At 41.0% G+C, this 22,262-nt stretch overlaps 1 protein-coding gene across 1 annotated transcript in view; it reads right to left on the bottom strand.

Moving 5' to 3' along the window:
* Positions 1-13,221, bottom strand: part of SPOCK1 (SPARC (osteonectin), cwcv and kazal like domains proteoglycan 1) — a 319,830-nt gene extending 306,609 nt beyond the window's left edge. The window contains exon 1 of the mRNA XM_026063359.1: positions 13,054-13,221. Within this exon, the coding sequence (XP_025919144.1) occupies positions 13,054-13,221 (168 nt within the window). The remainder of the gene's footprint in view (positions 1-13,053) is intronic.
* Between the last annotated feature and the right edge of the window lie 9,041 nt (positions 13,222-22,262).

Here is a 22,262-nt window from a genome sequence, read left to right as displayed (position 1 = left end):
TTAACAATCCTTTTAAAAAGAACAAGTCAGCTCTCCAGCCCCCTGTACCTGCTTGCAGTATGCTCCCCACGCTATCCCAAAAATCTGGAGCCAATAAGTTAACTGTCCGAAATATCACTCTGCAGGGAGACTGGGTTAGGTGGTCTTCATTTCTCCCTCAGTTTTTTGCACAGTCACGTTGGTGCAAGTTATAGTCTAACCTGAAATGAACAATTTTGCAACTCAGCAGGTAATGGTAAACCCTGTTATTATAGAGAATACTGTGCAATTCTCCAGCTTTTCAAGCCAGTTGAGGTTGCAGCTGTGCTGCAGACAGTAACTTCAAACTCTGGGAGGCAAGTCATTTTGTCTTGGCATTCCATACTTTCAGCTATTAAGAAACATCTACTTCTGTAGCCAAGAACACGCAACTCAAAGTCAGTGATGTGGTGTTCAGGAATCACCATGGGTTCTTACACCGGGAAGGGAGCCTCTAGATTGTGGACACCGGCTTAGCAGGCATTAGCAGAACATGATTTCCTGCCAACTCTTCTCAGAAGCACTGTCTCTTAAAGAAGGCCATAGCCCTCTGCTACTACAGGGGTGACACAGAATGCCTGAAGGACAGTCATGCATGAACTGAAAGGGGGAACGGAACTGGGGAAAGAGAACGTCACGGTTGAGCAAGGACTTCAGCGAGAAAGGATTTACTAGCAGAGGCTCAAGGCTCATTAAACAGTTGCAATAATCCATCCAGTCTCTTTGGGATAGAGAAATACCACACTTTTACTTTAGTGATGAAAAGCATGTTTAGAGTAGTTTTCTCTCTTTAGAAACCTTCTGTTCTCCTCCATGTTCCTGACCCCTCTCCTTAAATTCAAAAATCTTTATGTTTTGGGGTTTGGAGAAGGGAATTACCCAACTAACCAGTCAGCTTTTACCTCTGAGATCATCATTCTGAGTATTACTTCACACAAACCTCAGTGATTGTGCCCTGCAGGGCTACCACTGCTTTCTAAAGCAATTACATGGACCAAAAGAAACCATTTTGTTTTGCCTCTGGCTTTCCATGTGAAACAAGTATCACGGTGAAATGCTGACAAAATCCTCTCTTTATGTGTTCTAGTTTTGAGGAATTGTAGAGCAATGCTAACGTTGGAAGGAAGCGCACAGGTAAAATATATAACGGTTTTTTTGTTTTTAATAAGCTACAGTGCATTATTTACCAATGTTTGAGCAGACAATAGAATTGTGCCCTTCTGCACAGAAATGAGGATAGGGAAAATGAACTTTTATAGACATTTAATTACATTTACCATATATATGATAACACATAATAACAGGTTTCAGCTATGCAGGACAATATTGGTTGAAATTAATTTCTGGGCAGCCCAAGAATTCTAGCACCCTGGAGCTGTTTTGAAAGTTTAGATGTATCCCATGCTTTACATAGGTCCTACACACTGAATTTTAGCAACTATTACAAACTCTTTTTCTGCTTTACTTCTGCACCAGCGTATTAGAGCACACTCAAGGGAACAGAGCAAACTGCTTCCCAAATGAGTTTGCAGCAGCACATGATCAGTCAGTGGATGCTCTGCTTAAAACCAAGCTTTTGCCATCTGTTCCTCTGCTAATTATGAATGCTACAGATATTCACAACAACACTGCAAAAAAAAAGCGATTAGAGCACACGTATTCTTTCTACAATGCATCTTTGCTGTTTATTTCAAATTAAGACCAACACCACCCACCATGCAACGCACAAGTCACACAGTAGGAGGACCACATAAAGGCAGATGTTTATAGCTTCTCACCGGCAGTGAGCCAGTGGTGGTTGCTTGGAGTCCAGAGCACATTACGTATGCTCTGTCAGACAAGCCTCACAACTGTGCCCAAGACTGCACGTACTTCTTAAGTGGGGGATACCAGAAGCTTTGACGACAAGAATACTTGCCACCCAGGTCAGGGTCTAGCAGGATACTGATAAGTGGCTAACCAGCTTTCGGCTGTACACTCTCTAGATCACTTCCCGCTCTCCTCTCCCTCCAACCCTAAATCATCAGCAATCTACCTTTGGGAATCCTCTCTAATGAAGCAGGACATGCTTTTCCTTAACTACCTTTTACCCTTGCTGTCTCTGTGACTTCCACTACTTATACACACAGAGACACATTTCACATTCTTCCCCTCCTTTTTCTGCCAGGCATTTTCTATGAGGACAGATCTCTGGGCTTCAGAAAAGATTGTCCGAATTATTTCTCACCTAAGGAAGCATGCCTCCATCTCAGCCATGGCTTCTCTGTCTGCACCTGCTAAATTATCCAGCATTCATTTGCACATGATACGCATTGTATGTTTTGGTATTTCTTCACTTGGTTGCACATGTAGTTTCTCTTAGTAAGAAATGACTGACAAAAACAAGTTTATTGCTTGATTTCAGTTTCAGTACCTCCTAATTTCAGGAAGCTACAGCTGTAAAAACAGCCATGCCCTAGGGCTGTAACTTTGTATCTTTTTTTATATAGATATATCCCCTTATTGAGTTAGAATTTTCTAGATAATGGTTACGTCATTCTGGGTGGAACACATCAACTGCACAATCCCTGATATATCAACAATGGTTTTGCAAAGATGTAGGCGGATTTCAAAAAGATATCTTGCTTGGAGCTTCTTCCACTGCTAATGAAAGCTACAGCCATGCTGAGCACACACCACATTTATCTTTATTTGTACTATGCCCTTCTGTAATAGAATATTGCTCATTCTTGATTATATATTATAATTATAGCCATATTCTGCCACTGAACCAAGGGTGGCGTTTTCTCAAAAGAAACCAACATAAAGGCTCTGTGATTACTAAAACAAACATACTGATAGTAGAATATGGCCTATAAGAAATTGTCCGTTTGTTTTTAATATAGAGATGTGATTCTTCATGATGGCAGATATTGCTTCAAAACTGGAAGTTTCAATATATTTTAAAATGGTTCTAAGAATTTTGTGTTTTATCTGAGTTCTCAAAATTGTCTCAAAAATTGTCTCAAAATATCCATCAGAGTTTCCTACACTCATGTTCAGTCTCCTTTTCTTTTTACAAGGCATTACATGTGGACAGAAAATGCTTCCTCACTATCTCTAATAGCACAATCCTTGGAAAAAAGTTGTATTTCCTTTCATCTCAGCTTATAAGAAATTCATTACAAGACACATAGTCTTTACTATGCCAATCATTTTAACATTTATTAAGGCATAACACACGCATAAGACAAAACACTTCATGAGAAGAGCTAAAGCTTCTTCAAATCCACATGCAAGGCTTTATAGAAAGGAAAGGAGACTAGATATAAAAGTGTAATTTTGTGTAACAAAAGGATCATCATTTCAATCCATATTCTGATGAAGACAAACCATTCATGAACCATTCAGTATCTTGTTATATCTGACTTACTGTTACATAAACATCTTTATAAATGAGGAGACTAATAAAATTGTGGCCACCAATATGAATTACCACATGCCTCCTGATGAGCAAACATATCTGGTGTATCAGATTCCTTCATTCTGCAGTACTGCAGTTATATGCATAACTGACAGTTGAGCAGTATTTTTCCAGTTCATATTTATTCTAACTAAAAGTGACACGATTTTTCTTTGGATGCTGTTGTCCTCGGCGAGCCATAATGTTGTTTCCATAGTTGTGTTTAAGGAATATGCTGGGTAATTCTTTATTTAAATCACTAATTAGCCTGTGCTTATGATATCCGCACCGAAGACAGCGTTCTCCTCTTCATTTATGTGAAAATTTCCTCTTTAGCCATATTAAGCAAGTTTTAGAAAGATCAGTAGATTTGAACTTACCAAGAGTCATGAGTTTCATCAGGTGTAGTTTAACACTAAGATCAAACAAGATACAGAAAATCTGCTCTGGATAGTATCTCTGCTTTAACAGCACATCACCTCAGGAAGTACTTACTCCCCCTTCACTATGACATCAAATTAGAGGTGTACCTACCTAGTATTAAAAAACAAGCAAACAAACAAAAAAGCTAATGTCAAAAAGATCGGTTAACCTGGCTTCATTTAGAAAAAACGGACAAAGTTGTCCCTGATATAACCTGAGTGAGGTTTATGTTGCCAAACAAGGAATGAATTTGACCCAGCAAACAGTGCTGTCGGTTACATACACTAATATCCAAGGAATGACTACAGACCTGTTAGTTTAAACTTTGCGTTTCTGTATTCCAGCATAGCACATAGCTCAGTAGAAGAGCAATGTCCTGGGACTAACGCAACAAATTTTGTTATTAGATTTGGCATTGGCTTGACAGAAACTCTGAACTACCTTTATCCTCCGCTTCCACATCTGTCTCGTCTAGATACACAACTCTGTATGCCTGACCACACTGGAGAAGTGCTGCGGGAAGCGGCGAAGGAGGCTACAAAACGACCCTGCGAGAGGAGGAGTCCTGCGGCCTGGGCGCCGCGTGGGCCCGTTCAGCACTGGACAGCTCCGAGCGCGGCGCAGAGCAGAGCAGAGCAGCGCGGCCCGGCCCGGCCCGACCCGCCGCCGCCGCCGCGCTCCGCCGGCTCTCAGCGAGGGGCTTCCACCGCCCCTTGAAGCCTCATTTCTTCTCAGCCATGCAGTGATCACTTCCAGCCTCTCCCCCATCCCAATCGCTTAAATTTAAAACTCTCCTTCCTCTCCAATTCCGGTGACTGCAGCCGCCTCTTCTGTTCAGGTTCTGACCAGTCTCTAGCTGCTACAGCTAGAGAAGAAAGGCAGAGAGGACAATGTGCAAGTGCTAGAAGACAATGCTGAAATAAACTTTTGAATAGCCAAGGAAACTCCACGGAAGGAAATGTGAACAATAGGGCAAAGACAGCTCTCCAAGCTAAAAAGCACATAAAAACTATTCAGGGAATAAGCTATGAAGTTACAAGTAAAATTGTACATACACAACCAAACATCCTGATTAGGAAGTTTCATAATAACCAGCACAGACAGACAAGTATCAGCACCTCTATCCATCTCAGTCCTAGCCACAGTTCAATTGTAAGCCAGGATACACTGAAACTGCTTTCATGAAAACAAGTTTGAATACAGTTACTTTAACAGCAGTTTTTAATAAAGTATTTTCCTATCAGCCCAGGACAAGTGACATGGATATATGACATTAAGTTCATTAAGAGGATGGCTAAGATCACATAATTAATTGAAGCCTCCTCGTATCTATTTAATGAGAATGATTTCCTGTTACTCTGGATTACAACCAAGCTATAGAAGTGACAGATGAAGACTGATCTACTTCCTGCCAAAACCTCTATTCAGTAACTTAGCAATTATTTTATCCATAGTTGAATTTTGAGCCATATCTTACTCTTGAAAGTCATTAGACATCAGATATTCAGTCCAAAGGAATAATTCAATTTTAGCTGCCAACCTGCAACAGCAAATCCACCAATGATAACTGCTGGTGTTATCTACCTGCAGACAGACAGTTTATACAGAGTTAAGGCTTGGTAACTTAGCAGCAATAATGCCCTGCATAAAACTGAAAACAGAGTTAAGTCTTGGAAGTATAGAAGTTGAAGACAGCAACTTTTAACCCTGCTCTGTGTCAACTCCACTTCTGGGTTTTGGTCAGAATCTATAAAATATTTTCAGACTACAGATGTTTAATTTTCAACGAGCATGATTCTTCCAGGGACTTCCTGGGAGCTTCTTCTATTTATGCTGGCCAAAACCCTCATCTTTCAGCCTTCTCCAATTACACAGTATCCTCCAAAAGCCAACAAGAACTGGGTAAACTAACTGGTCTTTCATGTACTCCCCCCCCCCCCTTCTTTTTGTCTCAGAGAGCAGGAATATGAGAATCAAACTCTGGCCTCACTGAAGTCACTGAGAACTCAGTCATCAACTTGAATATAACTAAGATTTCATTACATATCTTTTGGATTAATCTCACTTTTGGTTCCTCAGAGCAAGAAATTAGCAAACAATCCTTAAATAAAATGACGTTATCAAAATGAGAAGAGTTTTCATACCATACATGTAACATCTGTCTCCCATTTCCCTCATGAAATCCTGCTGCTTGTAAAAACAGCTCCCCAGAAGCACCCCAAATTCAGACTGTTTTTATTCTGTCCACAGCAAATACACATACATCATTAAGGAAGGACTGAATCAACACTGAAAAACCCTCAGTTTTGGCACTGTAGTTGAGGATCACTCATTACATATTTCTAGCCTCCTGGTTAACACTATAAATATAGAGTACACAGATCAAAAATATCTGAGAGAACACATGGCAGTAATCTCCTTGCTGTAACATACCCAAGCCTTTATTTTGGGCATTAGTGAACAAAGAGCTTGATTTTGTTAATGTTAATCCTGGACAGACTACCTGAAATAAAACTAGTATTAGGCTCAAGTATCAGTGGGTAAATAATCACTGATATTATACTACCACATATCAGAATCCAGCCTATCATTATTTTTAATCCATCTCATTTTACATTACACTAACATGACTTGACACAATACCTGGCTTCTTTTTTTTTCCCTTTTACAAGAGTGAGTTTTGATTGATACATAAACAAAATCTATCCCCAAATACATATTAGGCTTTGATTTACAGATCTTTTCCCACAAATGAAGGTGCTGACATTATTTGCAACACATGGGAACTGGCTCTTTCACTTTTTAATTCATTTTTAACCTAACATTCATGAAGAAACAAAAGATTTCTCTTTTGTCCTTCCAAAGACACAGCATGCTCTTCACATCATTTTATTTCCTATAGCTCCCACTGCAACCCTTAAACTGTACAATCTACATCCAGAAACATAACAGAAGACTCACCGCCCAGGAATCTCACAAAGCTAGTGTTTAAATTTGTAATAAAGGCAGCCCCTATGGAAAAGAAATCCTACAAAATTTAAGAGGGAGAAAGAAAGCAGTAGAATCCAAGAAAGGTTACTCTAAAAACCTGTAAAACGTATTAGTGAAAACTTTGCATGCACAGAATTTCAAAGCATGGATGTGATTTGTGATTGAACTCTATCAAACATTTCCATAAGGGAGGAAATCATTCAAGCTATGAAATTCAACCATGAAATCACAGTGGTACTTCCATATTAGGAACTAATACTCTAGCTTTCCACTGACCTATTTAGCTTTAAAGTCTTAGGTCATTCATAAGCAAGCTGGATAAATATCAGATAATTACACGAAGTGGACTCTCTGTACCTGCCAAATTAATTATTCCAATACAAATGCCATTATTTTTCTCCTTGTCCACTGCAGAAGGAAAGTGTCAAATCTGCGAAGGGCATTTTTAGTAAGCATTTCTTTTCTGTTTTTAAGAGGCTGATTATGAATTACATTCAGCCAGGTTTGGTCTCACCCTTTGCTACTCTTAAATTTCATGCATATTTGGCAGATGCATCTCAATTGTACTTTGCAATTACATTTATATTCCAGTCTTGTCCTGCTGGTGAGTAAGGACTGCCATAAGAGACAAACTGTGCTAGAGTGGCTGGGTAGATTTACATATCACAGTTCAACTCTGTGTACATACAATCTTTATCCTCAATTAAACCTCAAGGTGGGCTTGGAATGATAATCTCCAGGAAAGCAAGCCTGAGGTACCGGTGTCCCATCACACAGCCCAGCCATTTTATTTGCTGTCCCTCTCAATAAGCTTCCTGAAGCAAATCTGCTCTTACATAATTAGATTTGTGTGAGTAAACTTATCTAGTCCAATATCTTAAAACCTGCTCTCTTCCCCTATTATGCCAGAAGCCCTTTGGTGCACCAGTTCTATAAAGTTTGTCTTTCTTGAACTTGGGTGATCAGAGGCACTCACAGTATTCCTATTGAGTGTCCTCCCCCGGCATTGGACAATTTTATTTCTTTGACAGAACTAGAAATCTTTCATCTTATGTATTCCTACAATATATTTGCTCTCTTCAGAGTAGCATTACTTTCACAACTTAGAATAACTCTGCAAATCAATAAAAGTACGCAGGTTTTCCCTCTCATCTATTTCAAGTTGAGCTGCCAGGACCCAGAATAAATTCTTGTTAGTTCTCAATTCCAAGACCTTCCACTTTGTACTTTTAAATTTCATTTTATTTCTCTTACTTGAGTTCTCAAGGTCCTCCAATTTTGCCTGCTTGGTATTCCTCAGTACGGGTCATGTTTTCCAACTCTCTGCTATCAAATTTCACCACCACACTCCTAATTTTGGGCTAAACAAATGAGAGAAAGATATGTGCAACAAGGGGAAAAGCAAGTGCAGAAACATGCAGAGTCCAGCCCAAGTCCAACAATCTATCAGTGGCAAAGCTGGGAACAATACAGGTCCCCCAGTTCCCAGCCGCATACTTGCTTTACTACCTAGGAATACTCTTCTGATCATGTATGGGGACGAACTCAATAGGCTCAAAAAGGTGATATGCAGGAATAACTGACAAAACTGTCTCTTCAGTGAATCACACCAGGGACTGGTAGTCTCATTATGACCAACTCAGGAAAGCTAAATAAATATAACTATTCACGTTACTCTGTTACATGCAACTACTTACCCACAATAACTCTGAGAAGTTGAATACATGCAGATGGCAACATTTTGTGCCTTGTTTCTTAGGCAAGCACAGTTTCAAAGCATCTCCAGGCATAGAATGCATGGGGGTATTAACAGGACTGCCTGAACTGAAACTCCATAAGCAATAAAATTCAGAGAAACAGCTTAGTTAATGCTCAGAACGTGGTCTGGCAACCTGCCATGCATAAACACGAACTGAAACCAGGGTTCATGCCAAGATTCTTAGCTTTCAATTTCATAGAAATTCCTTGTATGGTTTATACTAGATTCTTTAAGTTCATTTAACTTTTTTTCTCCACTCTTTTGCAATCTAATCCATAGCTAGTTGAACCTATTACCTTTTTATATATAAGCATTAATAATGTAATAGACATAACTCCAAGTAGAAGTAATAGAATTAGTCTGTTCATATAATTTTGATTAAAGACAGAAGACAAGCCTAACAGTAAGAAGAGACTTACTCTATGCCTTACGTGCCAAGCTTCTATGAACAGAATGAGATGCTGCAGTGTGACCTACTACAATAACACGTATGGCTATTCACATAATAAATGCTTTCCAAGACTTATAAGAATTCATTTCACATTCAGGCGTCAAATTTGTGCTCAAGCTCCTCTTAAGCCAAAGGATCTCTCTTGACAGATTTGATTGAAAGTCCGGGTCTTAACATTTGTTTCCATAATATTAAAAGGACTAATTTGGCTTTCATATCCCTGATGCCTGCTTTTCCAAACCTAAAATCTGTACAAGGAAACAGCTGTTGTTCCTTCCCTTAGACTCCGCTCTATTATTTTTCTTTTTCTAGTAATCATAATATTGACTTAGTTTTTATTTTTTAGATGCTTAAACAACAGACTAGCCTCAGTTTAGTAGGTATTTGAGCATTCAAGCCACATTCATTACTTAGATTAGGAAAATAATAGATTCTGTATTACCACAGACCCTTTCTACCTCTGTTCTTTCTTTTATACAGCTTCAATACATGGTTGCGAGGGAGAGAAGTACTATTATCCCCAACTGTAAAATGGGATGCAAGACACAAACCTTACTTTTTTGTCATTAGTCACATATAAAACCCATGGCAGACCTGGAAAAAGGTGTGAAAGACAGATAAGAATATCAAGTTTAGAATATTTAGAGCATATTAATACATCTGACAATACACCAGTGTTGATGCTGGACAATATACAAGACTGCTGACAGCATGTGCTTCACAACAAATCCATCACATTGGTTACACTATTCACTTACAGGCTTTGCTTGTTTTTCAAAATTAAGTACAGAAATATTGCACAAATTGTGTTCAAACCATGTGAAAAGATTGTATTATAAAGTGTCATTTTAACTAGATTCCTTGAGGCCTTTTGAAAATGTTGAAAGGTCGTCATTACACACTATTAAATTCAGACAGCCTTAAAAATCAGTCTGATTACGTGGATATAACGCAGGCTTCAGATAAGGTGCATTTCTGTGCTCTCTTTTCACAGAAGAGTAACGACTGCTGGGTCATTATGTGCAACTACCATGCTGTCTTTGCCCAAAAGAAATACGGATCATACCAAAAACAACAAAAAAAGACAAAAACAACCAACAGTTGTCTTCTCAAGTCAGGCCATAGTAGACGATAGCTCAATAAGGCTGACTAACCAATTTTGAGAAGCATAACTGACACAGATGAGGGAAGTCCAATATCAAATTTTATATTTAATTATATACCATAAACACACACAAAAAAACCTTTTGGGAATGCAACATTGCAACAGATTATACATGCACATACATGCAAATACATGCAACAAATAGTTTAACATGACCTCTCCCACAGCAATCAAATCTCAGCTCCAAACATGCACTGTTCCTCCTACAGTACATACAGACACAGCTACCTAAACATTTATGCAACTTTATTTACATAACATGACATAAAATTCAGAAGACTACTAAAAGTAATTATGACTATTGCTCCAACCTCGCTTCCGCTGATTGACAGGGCGCAAGCTAGACCTTCCACTCTGTAGTAGCGGTAGTGCCAGGCCCAAGAAGGTATTGGCTCCAACACCTAACTTAAATACTCTGGCCTCCTGCGCAAAGCCTAACCTGAGAATTTCATCCAGTAATGGCATGTATCTGACACTGCACAGGGATGGTGGTAGAAGCCATTAACTCTGAATGTCTTCACCTGGTGCACAGGACCTCTCAGAAAACTACAATGCACTAACAACACTTTGGGTGAAAATAAGTTATTAAGAGTTTAGTTACATGTGCAAGCTGTTTGTATTTTCTTTTTTGAGAAAGCTTAGCAGGCTTATGCTATTAATTTGCCACATAAAATAGCATAAGGAAGCTTATGCTATAAACTTGCTGCATAAAAGGGTTGATGGATAATAAAACACATTTGTAGCATGTTGATTTTGAAGTAATTAAATAGAATCATTAGGACAGCTAGGTAAAGAGATACCCGACCTCTGCACAAACTTTATACTATTTACTTCTGCTTGACAGAGAACTTGTTAAGAATTTTCACCATGAAAGGTTCTTCCTATAGATAGAGTTTTGAGGCTTTCCAATTTTTGTTAGCATTGTTGGAAATTCTAAAAAAGCACTTTAAGGTTTCACAACTGAAAACTGCAACTCTGCAAATTGTAAACCTTAAAAACAAAGTTCTGGTGACCAATACTGAAAAACAAAAGAACGTGATGAACAAGAAAGGGGTAATCTTCATGGACATCTTCCACAGGAACAGGGATAATGTCTCTGCCTCTATACTTGTGAAATTTGGGGGAGGGAAACGGAAAGAGAGACTGCAAGGACTCCAGACGTCAAAAAAAAAAAAAAAAAAAAGCATAAAATGAAATGATAACTTCAAGCTCAGGGAGTACAAATTAATACAAGGTCTCAATGGGGAAGGAGACTGTTGAAAGATGTAGAGAGCACCTTGCCAAGATTCTGTCACTAATTAAAAAAAACTGGACTTATTTGTCAATCCTTAATTTAATTTAACATTTTTGAATGCTACTAAATTGTCATATCAAGTTGGATTTAGAAATTACCAAGCGAAATCTTTAGCCTGCATTCTAAGAGACTAAACCGGATAATCACAAAGGTTCCTTTGGAGCCTAGTAAAATCTGTGAATCCTTATTAACTGTAGTATTCTCTTAATAAAATACTGCTACTACATAAGCTCCTAAAAACGCCTATTATATGAGAACTTCAGCAGCCCCATTAGGCGGACGTCATCATCATGAGCGCTCACAAACATATGTGCTGACATATCTGGCAATACCATCATTAAGGCAATACTTTGTTATATTGAGGTTCTGAGTGCAGCATGATATCTCAGACATTGAGATGACCAAATACATTAAAATGTCTAAAGTTATGTAAAAGAGAGAGCAGTATTTAAGAAAAAAAAAAATCAGACATCCTGCCTGGACCAAAAAAAAAGTAAATTACAGAGAATTCACAAGGTTTAGTCTATAAGAGCTTGGCAGAGCCAGGTCACGTTTAACTATAACACCTTAATCCTCTTTTCAAAGTTAGATACAATGTTGAGACTGCAGAGACAAACGCACAATATCAAAGTTTAACTTTTCAACATATTATAAGAGATCAGTTACCAAAAAATACATATAGTCGTACAGAGCAACTGCTAGCCTGCTATGCTCTTCTTCTTCCAGCTTAGAATCGCACCGCAGCCACAGTGCACAAACCCTGTGCTTTAAAGGATACTTAACAACAGCGTGCCAATGATGAACACTGGCAGTCGTGTCCCCCGGCCCAGCAGCAGGCAGTCTGCACCAGGCCTGGCGGTGGGGGCTCGAAGATACCTTAGCCAGCGTACAGACAACAGAAGCAAAGGGAGCTCCACGAACGCTGTATTTACCATTAATGTTGCATTTCCTCTCCCCTGTCACCGGCCTGCTGCACCCAATCGCATTTGAACTAGGGGGATTCAAGCTTAACCCCTTACGCAGTACATATCTTTAACAAAAAAAGAAAATGGTTTGTTTTATGCACACGCAAGCTGCAACAGGTCTCAAAGTTACCCCTGTTTCCAATACTGGAAAAAAAAACCCTGACTCACAGCATAGCTTCTTGCAACCCCACACCAGCGTCAAAACCCTCCGTGAGCAGAACCGACAAGAAAAAACACAGTTTTCCACCGAATCCGCAGGCAGCAAAAGCTTCAGCGTTTACCACCTTGCGGCTCGAACTGGTAAACGTCCCCCTCTCACGCACACGCCAGGCTTCACCGTTTTACAGCTAACGAGTCTCCCAAGCAGCAGGCGCGGAAACTTTTCGCGAAGTTGCCGCCCAGAGGAGAGGCGCCGAGCGCGGGCGCAGGCTGCGCGGGGGCCACGCGGGGCGCCGGCGCCTCGCGGCAGCGCCCGGCCGAGCAGCAACCGGTGGCGCCAGGCGCCCGCGGCGGCGAAGCAGGCGCTAGACCGAAGCGGTACTTACATCCCTGAATTTGTTCCAGTACTTGTCCTTCTCGTACTGCGAGACGGTGCTCAGCCATTTGTCGTTGTCCAGGAAATTGCCGCGGTTGCTGCCACCCGTGATGATCTCGGGGTGACGGCTCTCCGCTTGCAGGAAGCACCAGGCGGCGATTACCAGCACCGCCGACATCTGCAAGGAGCGGAGCGGCGCTGAGCGGCGCGGAGCGGAGCGGGGCCCGTCACCCCCCCCCCCCGTCGCCGCCAACTTCGGGCTTTCTGCCCCCCCTCACGCCTTTCGCCAACTTCTGCCTGCGGCGCGGCCAGGGCCGCCGAGCCCCCGCGGCCCCTCCACCTGCGGGGAGGAGAGGGGGCAACAGCAGCACTAGGAATTGCAGTGAAAATAAAGCAGGTCGCCCCGGGGGGGGGGGGGGGCAGAGACACCCACTAGGGAAAATTAAACCCCCGACCCCCCCCAATAAAGCCTCCGGCGGGGACCGCCCGCGCTGCCTCCGCGAAGTTTGGCGGCCGGGCGCGAAGGAGGGCCCTACCTTGGGGCCGGGGCTCCGAGCACCGCCGCCTCCTCCGCGCTGTGCCGCTGCCGCTGCTCGGGCGGCGGGTGGCAGAGCCGGCGAGCCCCGACAGGCTGCGCCGGGCGGCTCCGGGCGTGTGGCCGCGGCCGTGTGCGCGCCGCCCGCCTCGCGCCTCCTCCGCGCCAGCCGCCGGCGTCTGGCGCCACCTGCCGGCCCGCGGCAGCGCCGCCGTGGGGGCGGGGCGCGCCTGAGGCGCCGCCGAGGAAGAGGGCGGGGCGGCCGTTAACGGCCGCTCTAACGGTCCCTTAACGGTCTCCCGCTGAACCCGTTACCCCCCGGGGGAGAGGGAAAAGGGAAGCAAAATCGGGCTTTAACCGGCAGCTGCTACCTCTTCCCCTCGCGCTCCCACGCTCATGGCGAAATCCATGGCACCGGGGCATGTGCGGCCGCAGGGCCTCTCCCTCTGAGGAAAGGGGGACCTGGCCTTGGGCAGGCAGGAGGCAGAGGCCTGGGCAGCAGGTTTACGGCCGCCCTGGTCCTGAAAAGCCAGGGGCAGCGTGGCCATGGCATAGGGACCTCCTCAGGGTGGCAGCAGGGCCAGGTGTGCCGTGGGCAGCTGGGGAAGGCTGTCCCTGAGGAAGGCTGGGGATATCCCTGTCAGTGAACTCTTAACTACTGCTATAATCTGAACCATTCCACAGCCATAGTTTGCCTTAAAAAAAAAAAACAAAAAACCCAAACCCCCAGCAAACCCCAGTTTTTATAAGCACTGGGCAGAGTGTGGCTGTCTTCAGGCAACAGTTTTGCAGTATCTAATGAGATTTCAACGTCATAGAAGTCGTCCCAAATTTCTTTTAGTTTGGATGAAGAGCTCCTTTTGCTTGGTCAACACATCCCACACCATGAAGAGATTTCTGCATGAGTCCCACACCAAATAATGAAGTAGAGGATCTTTCGCTGCCCAAGCTTTCAGAAGAGTGTAGGGGGAAGGCCATCTGCTTTCAAAAATAGGAAGGAGAAACAGATACAGGGAGATACATATTTTTTTAGGAATTAAGGTGAAAGGAGGAGGCCTTCTTTAATAAGAGGAGAAAGATCTCCATAATCAAATGAGGAGACGGAGAAGATGGGCAATTTCCCACTTCTGGGTCTGCATGGTTGTTGCTGTATCCATCTGCAAAGACTTACCAGAAATGCACTCCTCCACTTTGTTCTGAGCATTTTAAGTAATGGGAGGTAGGGAAGTTTCACATCCTAATTCAGTCTTAAAATAGGGAGTGGGAGCTCTCATTCTCTGCATCTGGATGAGAGAACTCATCGCCTACTAATTAATATGATGCCCAAGAATAAGGGCATATACTTTTGCTGAACATCCATCTTTAATACAGCTGCATGTTGTTCCATATGATATTTTTCAAATGTTTCTTTCACCTGTCTTGTAAATACTGCCTTTTCTCTCTCAGGAAGCTAAAAAATGGGGTAAATTCCCACTTTTTCACTCAGACATGTTAGGGGGGTTTCCTCAGTAGCACAGGAGAGGGTCAAGCTTATTGGTTTTTTTTATTGCTATATCTGTACATTGAACTCAGTACAGAGTTCTGTTGCTAGCTCTGTTGTTTAAATACAATTCCTAAGTACCATGTAACCACAATAAAAGCCTTTGAGACTGAAAAAACAGTGAGGGTTTATTAATTTTAACAGCAGAGAACAAGCATATGCCCACATAAGTACCGCATATTGCATTCTCTCCTTGATGCATATAGAATCTAATAAGTAGTTACAAGCCTGCAGGAGGGCAAAATATAGCCCAATAAAAGCAACAAATAGAAGAAAGACAAATAAAACCCTACATATTTGGATGTAAATCCAGATTCAGGCACCTTGCTCCACCTTCACTTCTATTCCAGACTATACCATTCTTCTGATGTTGGTCCAGGATAAGTATTCCTCTCCAACATCTCTCTCTTGTGCACAGGCATTCCTATAGAACTGTTAGTTTTGGTGACAGATGAGGTTTATATAACTTCCTCCTGGCAGGGTGAACACAAGCTTTTTCCTTTCTTACTTAGATTAAGAGAGTTCTGTGCAGTTTGTTCTGTATGGGCCTTTTCTGTAAGGCTTTTAACAACAGAGAATTTGTCTTCTCTGCACAGCTGTTAAAGATCTTGCACCATCTTAAATCTCATGGTTACGAGATTTCCCCAGTGAGTGTACATGTGACTCATTGCCATTCAACTATATACAGTTCTACTTGACTCATGCCTTCCACCCCAGACATTGCTGCTTTTCAGCACTGTCATACACAAACCACATTATCTGCTAAATAATCTGCTGAGGCTTTCTAAGCTCAAGGGACTACATGATTGTCTGCTAGTTTTATCTGGATGCACTAGTTATTACTTTCTTGACCCCAGTGGAGGTCAGACTGATTTAATCTCCAATTAGCCATTTCTTCAACTTATGAATTGCCAGGCCAAACTAGTAAAAAGCAGCAGCACATTGCTTCCACCAAAACTTGTGGAAGTTCTACCTACTATACAGCAATAGTTAGTTCATCCATGTAAAACACACTCGTTAGCACAGTTTGACAAATTCAGTCCTTCAGTGACTTCAGCACAGTCAACTTCACTTAGTATGGAACAGGCCGATATGCTTGCCAGTCAAACACCTGACTGATATTGCGTCAGAAAAGTGTCTTCATTTATTTAATTACTTCATAATCCCATATTCAAAACATGGCTAATCTTTCTTGAGCTAGTAAAGCACAGGCTTCCTGCTTAATCCTGACAGCAATCTCTATCATTCAGCAGCTGTAGTGTTTCACCTCCGTGCTGTTTATCATTCACAACTAGAATTGAAACACCCTTGTCGGTTATTTTTTATCACTGGACAGTGCTATAATTGTTTCTAGTTTCTGATCCAAGAATATAAGATGAGGAATCTCTCTATAGGAGATGACTCAACTATTCAGCATTTCAGATGTAAAAAGCTCTTTTGTTCCAAGTTAGAAGAACTAATGAAAAGTTAAAATCTATTTTTATCATGTTTGCAGCTGTAAAAAGTGCCACAATGTTGTTTTCTCATATCAATGGTGTTATTTGCTAACTCACCTGAGCTGTGTAGATCATTTGATCAGAAGCTGTAATTATAACCATGCCCTGCCAGCAGCTCTTCCTCATGCTAACTTGTTTAAGTTGCATTCTGCAAGCAGAATCTTCTGGTATAGAAAGCATTTTACACACAGAAGAATCAAGGGCCCAATCTCAGCCCCAGCTTAATTCCCCGTGCAGAGGAATGTTATAGTTGTCTTAACAGGGCACTTAGGGACTTTCAGCTAGTAGAGAAAGCCTTCAGTAACAATCTTGCAGACAGCATAGCTGAAGCATATTAACTTTCTCCAAGACCAAAACAAGGATGACTTGAGAACTGTCAGCCACTCTTGTTTTCCTTAAAGCTGTATGGAACTTGTCCCAAGTCACAGATAAGAGGAAACATGTCTGAGGCTGCAATCTTTAAGGGTATCTGTGTGCCCAATGGCCATGATGTGACATACAGGACATATAAAAGACAGTACAGTTACGTTATTCCACGTCACAACAATGGGAAAAAGATTAAGTTTCAATACCATGAGGTAGGCTGGTAAAGGCAGTAGCAATAGCACATCAGTATTGTAATGGAAAGGATTCTGCTTCCCCCAGTCACACTTGCACGGCAGCAAGACTCACTTTTTCACCTTCTCAATCGCCTCCCATGGTACTTGAGGCAGTGGCTGCAGGCTTTATTGTAAAGCCTTGAAAATATGTGGACTTTTATTGATGGTTTTCCCTCTCCTCTTCTGAGGCACAATTACACTCTCTGTTTTTTTAAATGTTCGCTCAAGAAAGAAAATCTTTACAATAACAAATGTTTAAAGTACATTTCTGTACCATATAGAGTCCTTCACTACTGGATTAGGAAAATTCTTTTCTTGCAATTGAACTAGACTTAAAAATATATCACTAAAAAGGTACATGCGGTGATGCAGACCTTTATTTAACATCCCTTTTTCTCTTCCATATGCTGTTGTATCTTTTTAATAGACAAGAGTTTTACTTCCTCCTGTGACTCTCATGATTACAGATTCAGCTTTGTTAGCTCTGCTAGGCAATTGTGCAGAAAAACTAGTTTAACCTCTGCAAAAAGTAATTGTTGGCTTATACAAAGTTCCTAACATATTTGTCCATTTTACAATAGGCTGTAGTTCTTCTCTAAAAATACTACAGTTACAGGTTCTAATTTGACCTCTTTATTCACTACATCTGCTCCTGGCCTCTTTATACAATACAGCCATATTTTATTGCAACAGTGCCTGGATTTTTGCAAGAATTTGCTAAAGAATTACAATCAGAAGTACTACAAGTATGTTATATGGCAGGAAAATCATGGAGTTCTAGCAGGCAAAGTGGCATCCACTACCCTGCAGATATTGCAGCTGGTGTAATTTGTGTTCTCTTCCTTCTGAAACACTTAATCCAACCTCAGTGATTTTAGTGCAAGAGAAACATCCATTGACGTGAAAAGATCCTACAACATGTTTTGCAATCCATTCGCTAGCACGTATTAGTTGTAATATCCTAATTAAAGTGAATTGAAATATTGGCAAGTCCTGGGAAAAGTGAAAGGTGATCACAATTTGTAGTAAAGATGCATGTAGAGACAAAATAACCCAAGCAAAAGAAAAATAAATAAATAGACTAATTAGCTACAGAACTTGGAGACATATTTCAGGACCATGTTTTTGCCTGCCTGAAAAACTAGCTTGCCTGCAGTTCTCTAGAAAAGGAAAGAAAAAATACTTTTAAAATCGAAAAGACTTATGTTCACAAAAAGGTATAATCAATGACAAGGTTACATTTAAACTGGAAGGTCAGATCCAGACCACAAAGTTTCACTTTTGCCTTCTCAGACTATCCTTCTCAATTTCTTCTTTCATCGGTAGAAAGAAACAGGTTCTTCTGAATGGTGAGTCAGAGCAGAAGCATAACCTAGCCATTACGAATTGTTTTCTGAAGGATGTTATTGACTTCACAAGGACCTACAAAAAGAGGCACACTAGGTAAAAGTTAGGCTTTGTGATTACTACCCTCAGGACCTGCAGACTAACATCAACAAATAACTTTATCCACATGACTCAGTCCATTCAAGTCATATCAGAACATTCATTACTTTTAAGACTGCTTTTAGTAGTACAGGTAAAATGGGGAGAGCTGCAGATAATCCCTGCATATTTGACAAATGGTTTCACTTTCTTATCTTTCTAGTAATCATATTCATCATGGTAAAAACCATTTTACAGCATTTTACAAAGTATCTTGTAAAATGGCAACCTTATTTTATAGTGTCTTTTATTACTATTGGAACTTTTATCTAGGAATTACATCACAAAAATTGGTTAACATAAATATTGTAGTAAAGAGTGCTCAACATTTAATGACAGAATTAACTCTGCCTGTGCAGCCTTCATTTGCAGATGGAAAAGGTCACTAGAATTAAATTTGTCCTTTGACTTCATTCTGAACAGGACATGAAACACTGGGATGAAGTTTTGTAGAGCTGCAGCCTGGAAAATATCATCCCAACAAGACAACATGATGTCTTTTTGAATAGGTAAAAGTAAAGGTTTGCCACTATCAAGCAACCCTAATGGGGAGTGCCTCAAACCCTTCTCATAATGTATGGACAATAATAGAGATTTAGAGATTAACATATGGAATATTGCATGGGTTTGTTCAATGTTTAGCACAGTAAGACCCTGTTTTGAACGTCTGTGAGATGCCACAGTACGAAATAATAATGTATGATGCCTACCATGTATGTTCACTAACATTAGTAGTCAAATTTCATAGATTAAATTTGCACAGAAGATGGAGTATCAGTAATAGTGAACTAAAGAAATTAAATTTGCATTCAGATAAAAATAAAAGTCTCAAGTCTGCTTGTTCTTTCCCCAAATTATCATTTTCTTCTTTTATTACTTTATTTATGCCATTTTTGCTATCCCTTTTTTTCTTTTCTCTCTGCCATGATCTCATGTAGTCTTAGCATTTTGAGCTCTCTGTAATTCTTTGTGATCATTCCTTCCATGCTTCCCTTTCTCCTTTTATTTACTTCACTCTTCCTATCACCTTTCTCTCTTGCTCATATAAATGCATACTAAGATCCTTACAAAAACAGCAGCTTTCCTGTAGATTTTTGGACCAGTCTGGAATCACTGCTGCCTGATGGACAGAGTCCTAAAATGTCTTTCTACTTCAGAGGCCAAGCCTGGCATCAGTCTAATTAGATACAGTTAACATCAGATTTGAAATTTGCTCAGTAGTGTGAAAACAACAGGAACCGGGGATTTATTGTATCAAACAATCTTCTGGCTCCTCGCTAAACCCTCTTTTCTTTAAAGAAAATAAAACAAAAAGAGTATTGATGTATAAAGGTGAAAACAATAAAGATGAGCCACAGAGGAGCAGTAATGGTTTGCACACCCATAAACCGTTCTCAGTCCTTGTGGCTTTGATGTTTCTAATGGGGGATAATGTTAAAAAATGTGTTAGAATGCAATACCCTAAGATAATGTAGAGGAACCATTGTCTTTCCTCCCTGCCAATAGATTTTAGGCCTGAAACTGAAGGTCTCTAGGGAAGCTGAGGATTCTCTTCTCCAGTAACTTAAACCTGTATGGAAAGCCAAATGCTACCTTACCCAGGCACCACTGAGAGGCATTAGGTGTGGCGATAATTGAAGGAGAAGTAACAGGTGCAAGACGGGATCAGCATCAGTGTCTGCTGGCAGCCAGGATGGCAGTAAGAAATTTGAGAGGTAGGGATAATATGCCCCAGGTCTGGCAGTAGACTTTGGGATACCTGATTCTCAGAGCCAGCTTTAGCCCTTGGGATACTGAAGGTGACTGATACAGATATGCCATTGGCTGGGGTCCCTTTTAGGCTCCGTATCTACCCCAGCACAGTCACTGCCTAAGCATTGCAGAGGCAGACCCTGATCCAGCTAAACAGTCTTGCTGCTATAAACAATCAGTTCAGTCATGTGGAGAATTGTCCTTTAAATAGGTCCTTGCACGTGGATTGTGTTGTATGAAGGACCATCTCATGCAGTGCTGGTCAGAAAGTGAACAAAAAATGAGAAAGAATTCCTGATAGCTTCCTTGCCTTTCAGCAATTGCTGAATTCTCTATGATAACAGGATTACAGAAACAAAGAAAAATAAACTCCAAATCCTAACAATACTCTTAGGGGCAGGATTTATAAAGCACCAAAATGCCTTACCCACAGTGACACTCTCCTGAAATGTGGAGGGTGCAAAACTTCACCTTGTATCAGCAAGTAGGGAGACTGGCAAAAAGAAAGGCAGGCAGACAGCAGCCTTATTTCTCACAGTAACCAATTTTGAAGGGCTTGATGTGCTTTCAGTTAACTCTGACCAAGTTTGAAACTGTATGAAAGAAACCTGAGGAGTACTTCACTCCACGCAGAAATGAAAGACAAGTGTTTTTCAACACGGAGTACAAAAAGAATAAAAGAAATTGTCCGCCTTCTAATACAGCCCAAGGTCTTGCAATTCCAAGGTATGTCGGGGGGACTGAATCAACCAAAGGAGGAGGAGACCAACTCACAACTGAGAACAAAGCCCTGGCAGAGAAACTGCAGAAGACCCAGAATTCTTCTCAGACAAAGCAATTAGAATCTGCCAAGCAAAATTCACACTGCAGTGAAATTTATGGAAGGTGGGCCGTGGTTCGATTCCACAGGGAGTAGAAATGATCTACTAATATTTCAAGAAAGGAGGCCTAAGGCAAGAATATATACAGAGCTCAATATCAAAGCCCATGCAGAAAGTAACACAGGGAGGGGCACACAATGCCACAGACTTGAGCCAAAATTCTGCTGATGCCTGGAAAGAAATGCAATAATGACAAGAGATTATATAATTCCACACGCCCGAGCAGAGCTTGTGCTGCAACAAAACCCATGACAACATCATTAGCAGCTCAGAAAAATTCTTCATAGGAGCAGTGAACAACACTGCAGCAGAAGATGAATGGACTATCCGCTTGAGAGGAACTGAGATGTATTAATTTTCAGTTGGATTCTGGTATACAAGCCAGTAGGATGCCCAAAACAGTACTGTTAGCAAAGAAAGAAAAAGGATACAAAAACACAAGCAGGAGAAGCTAAATAACTGTGGTTCAGAGCATTTTAGTGGTGAGCTCACACCTTCTCTTAAAAGGGTTGATCAAATGTACAGGGACATGATCTGGAGAATAGCTACAGATTGTATTTGCTTCAAGGGGAAAAAAAAAGCCTATTGTTCCATTCCTGCTCTTGATGATGCTCCTGGAAAAAAAAAAAAGTAAGGAATCCAAAAAAAGTAAGGAGGATATGTGAATATCTTTCAGGGATAGGGGAAGTTTTCAGAACACAGGAAAAAAAAAAAAAAAAGATAATTCAACCTAGGAAGGTTCCTTTCTCTTAGGCAGAGAAATTAAAAAAAAAAAAAGAACTAGATGCTTTGCTCATTGCTCTACTGCAAGAGGACTATTCCCCAAAGATGGGAAAATGGAACCTTTTCCTTATGAGTAGACCCAAAGGAACTAAACACATAAACTGAAAATGTTTTTCACAAAGGTACAAAAGTGCCTGAAACACAATAC

This window comes from Apteryx rowi, unplaced genomic scaffold (genome assembly GCF_003343035.1).
Source record: "Apteryx rowi isolate R43461 unplaced genomic scaffold, aptRow1 scaffold_2, whole genome shotgun sequence".
Classification (NCBI taxonomy): Eukaryota; Metazoa; Chordata; class Aves; order Apterygiformes; family Apterygidae; genus Apteryx; species Apteryx rowi.
Note: the sequence above shows the minus strand (reverse complement) of the source record. Positions and strands in the feature narration are given on the sequence as shown.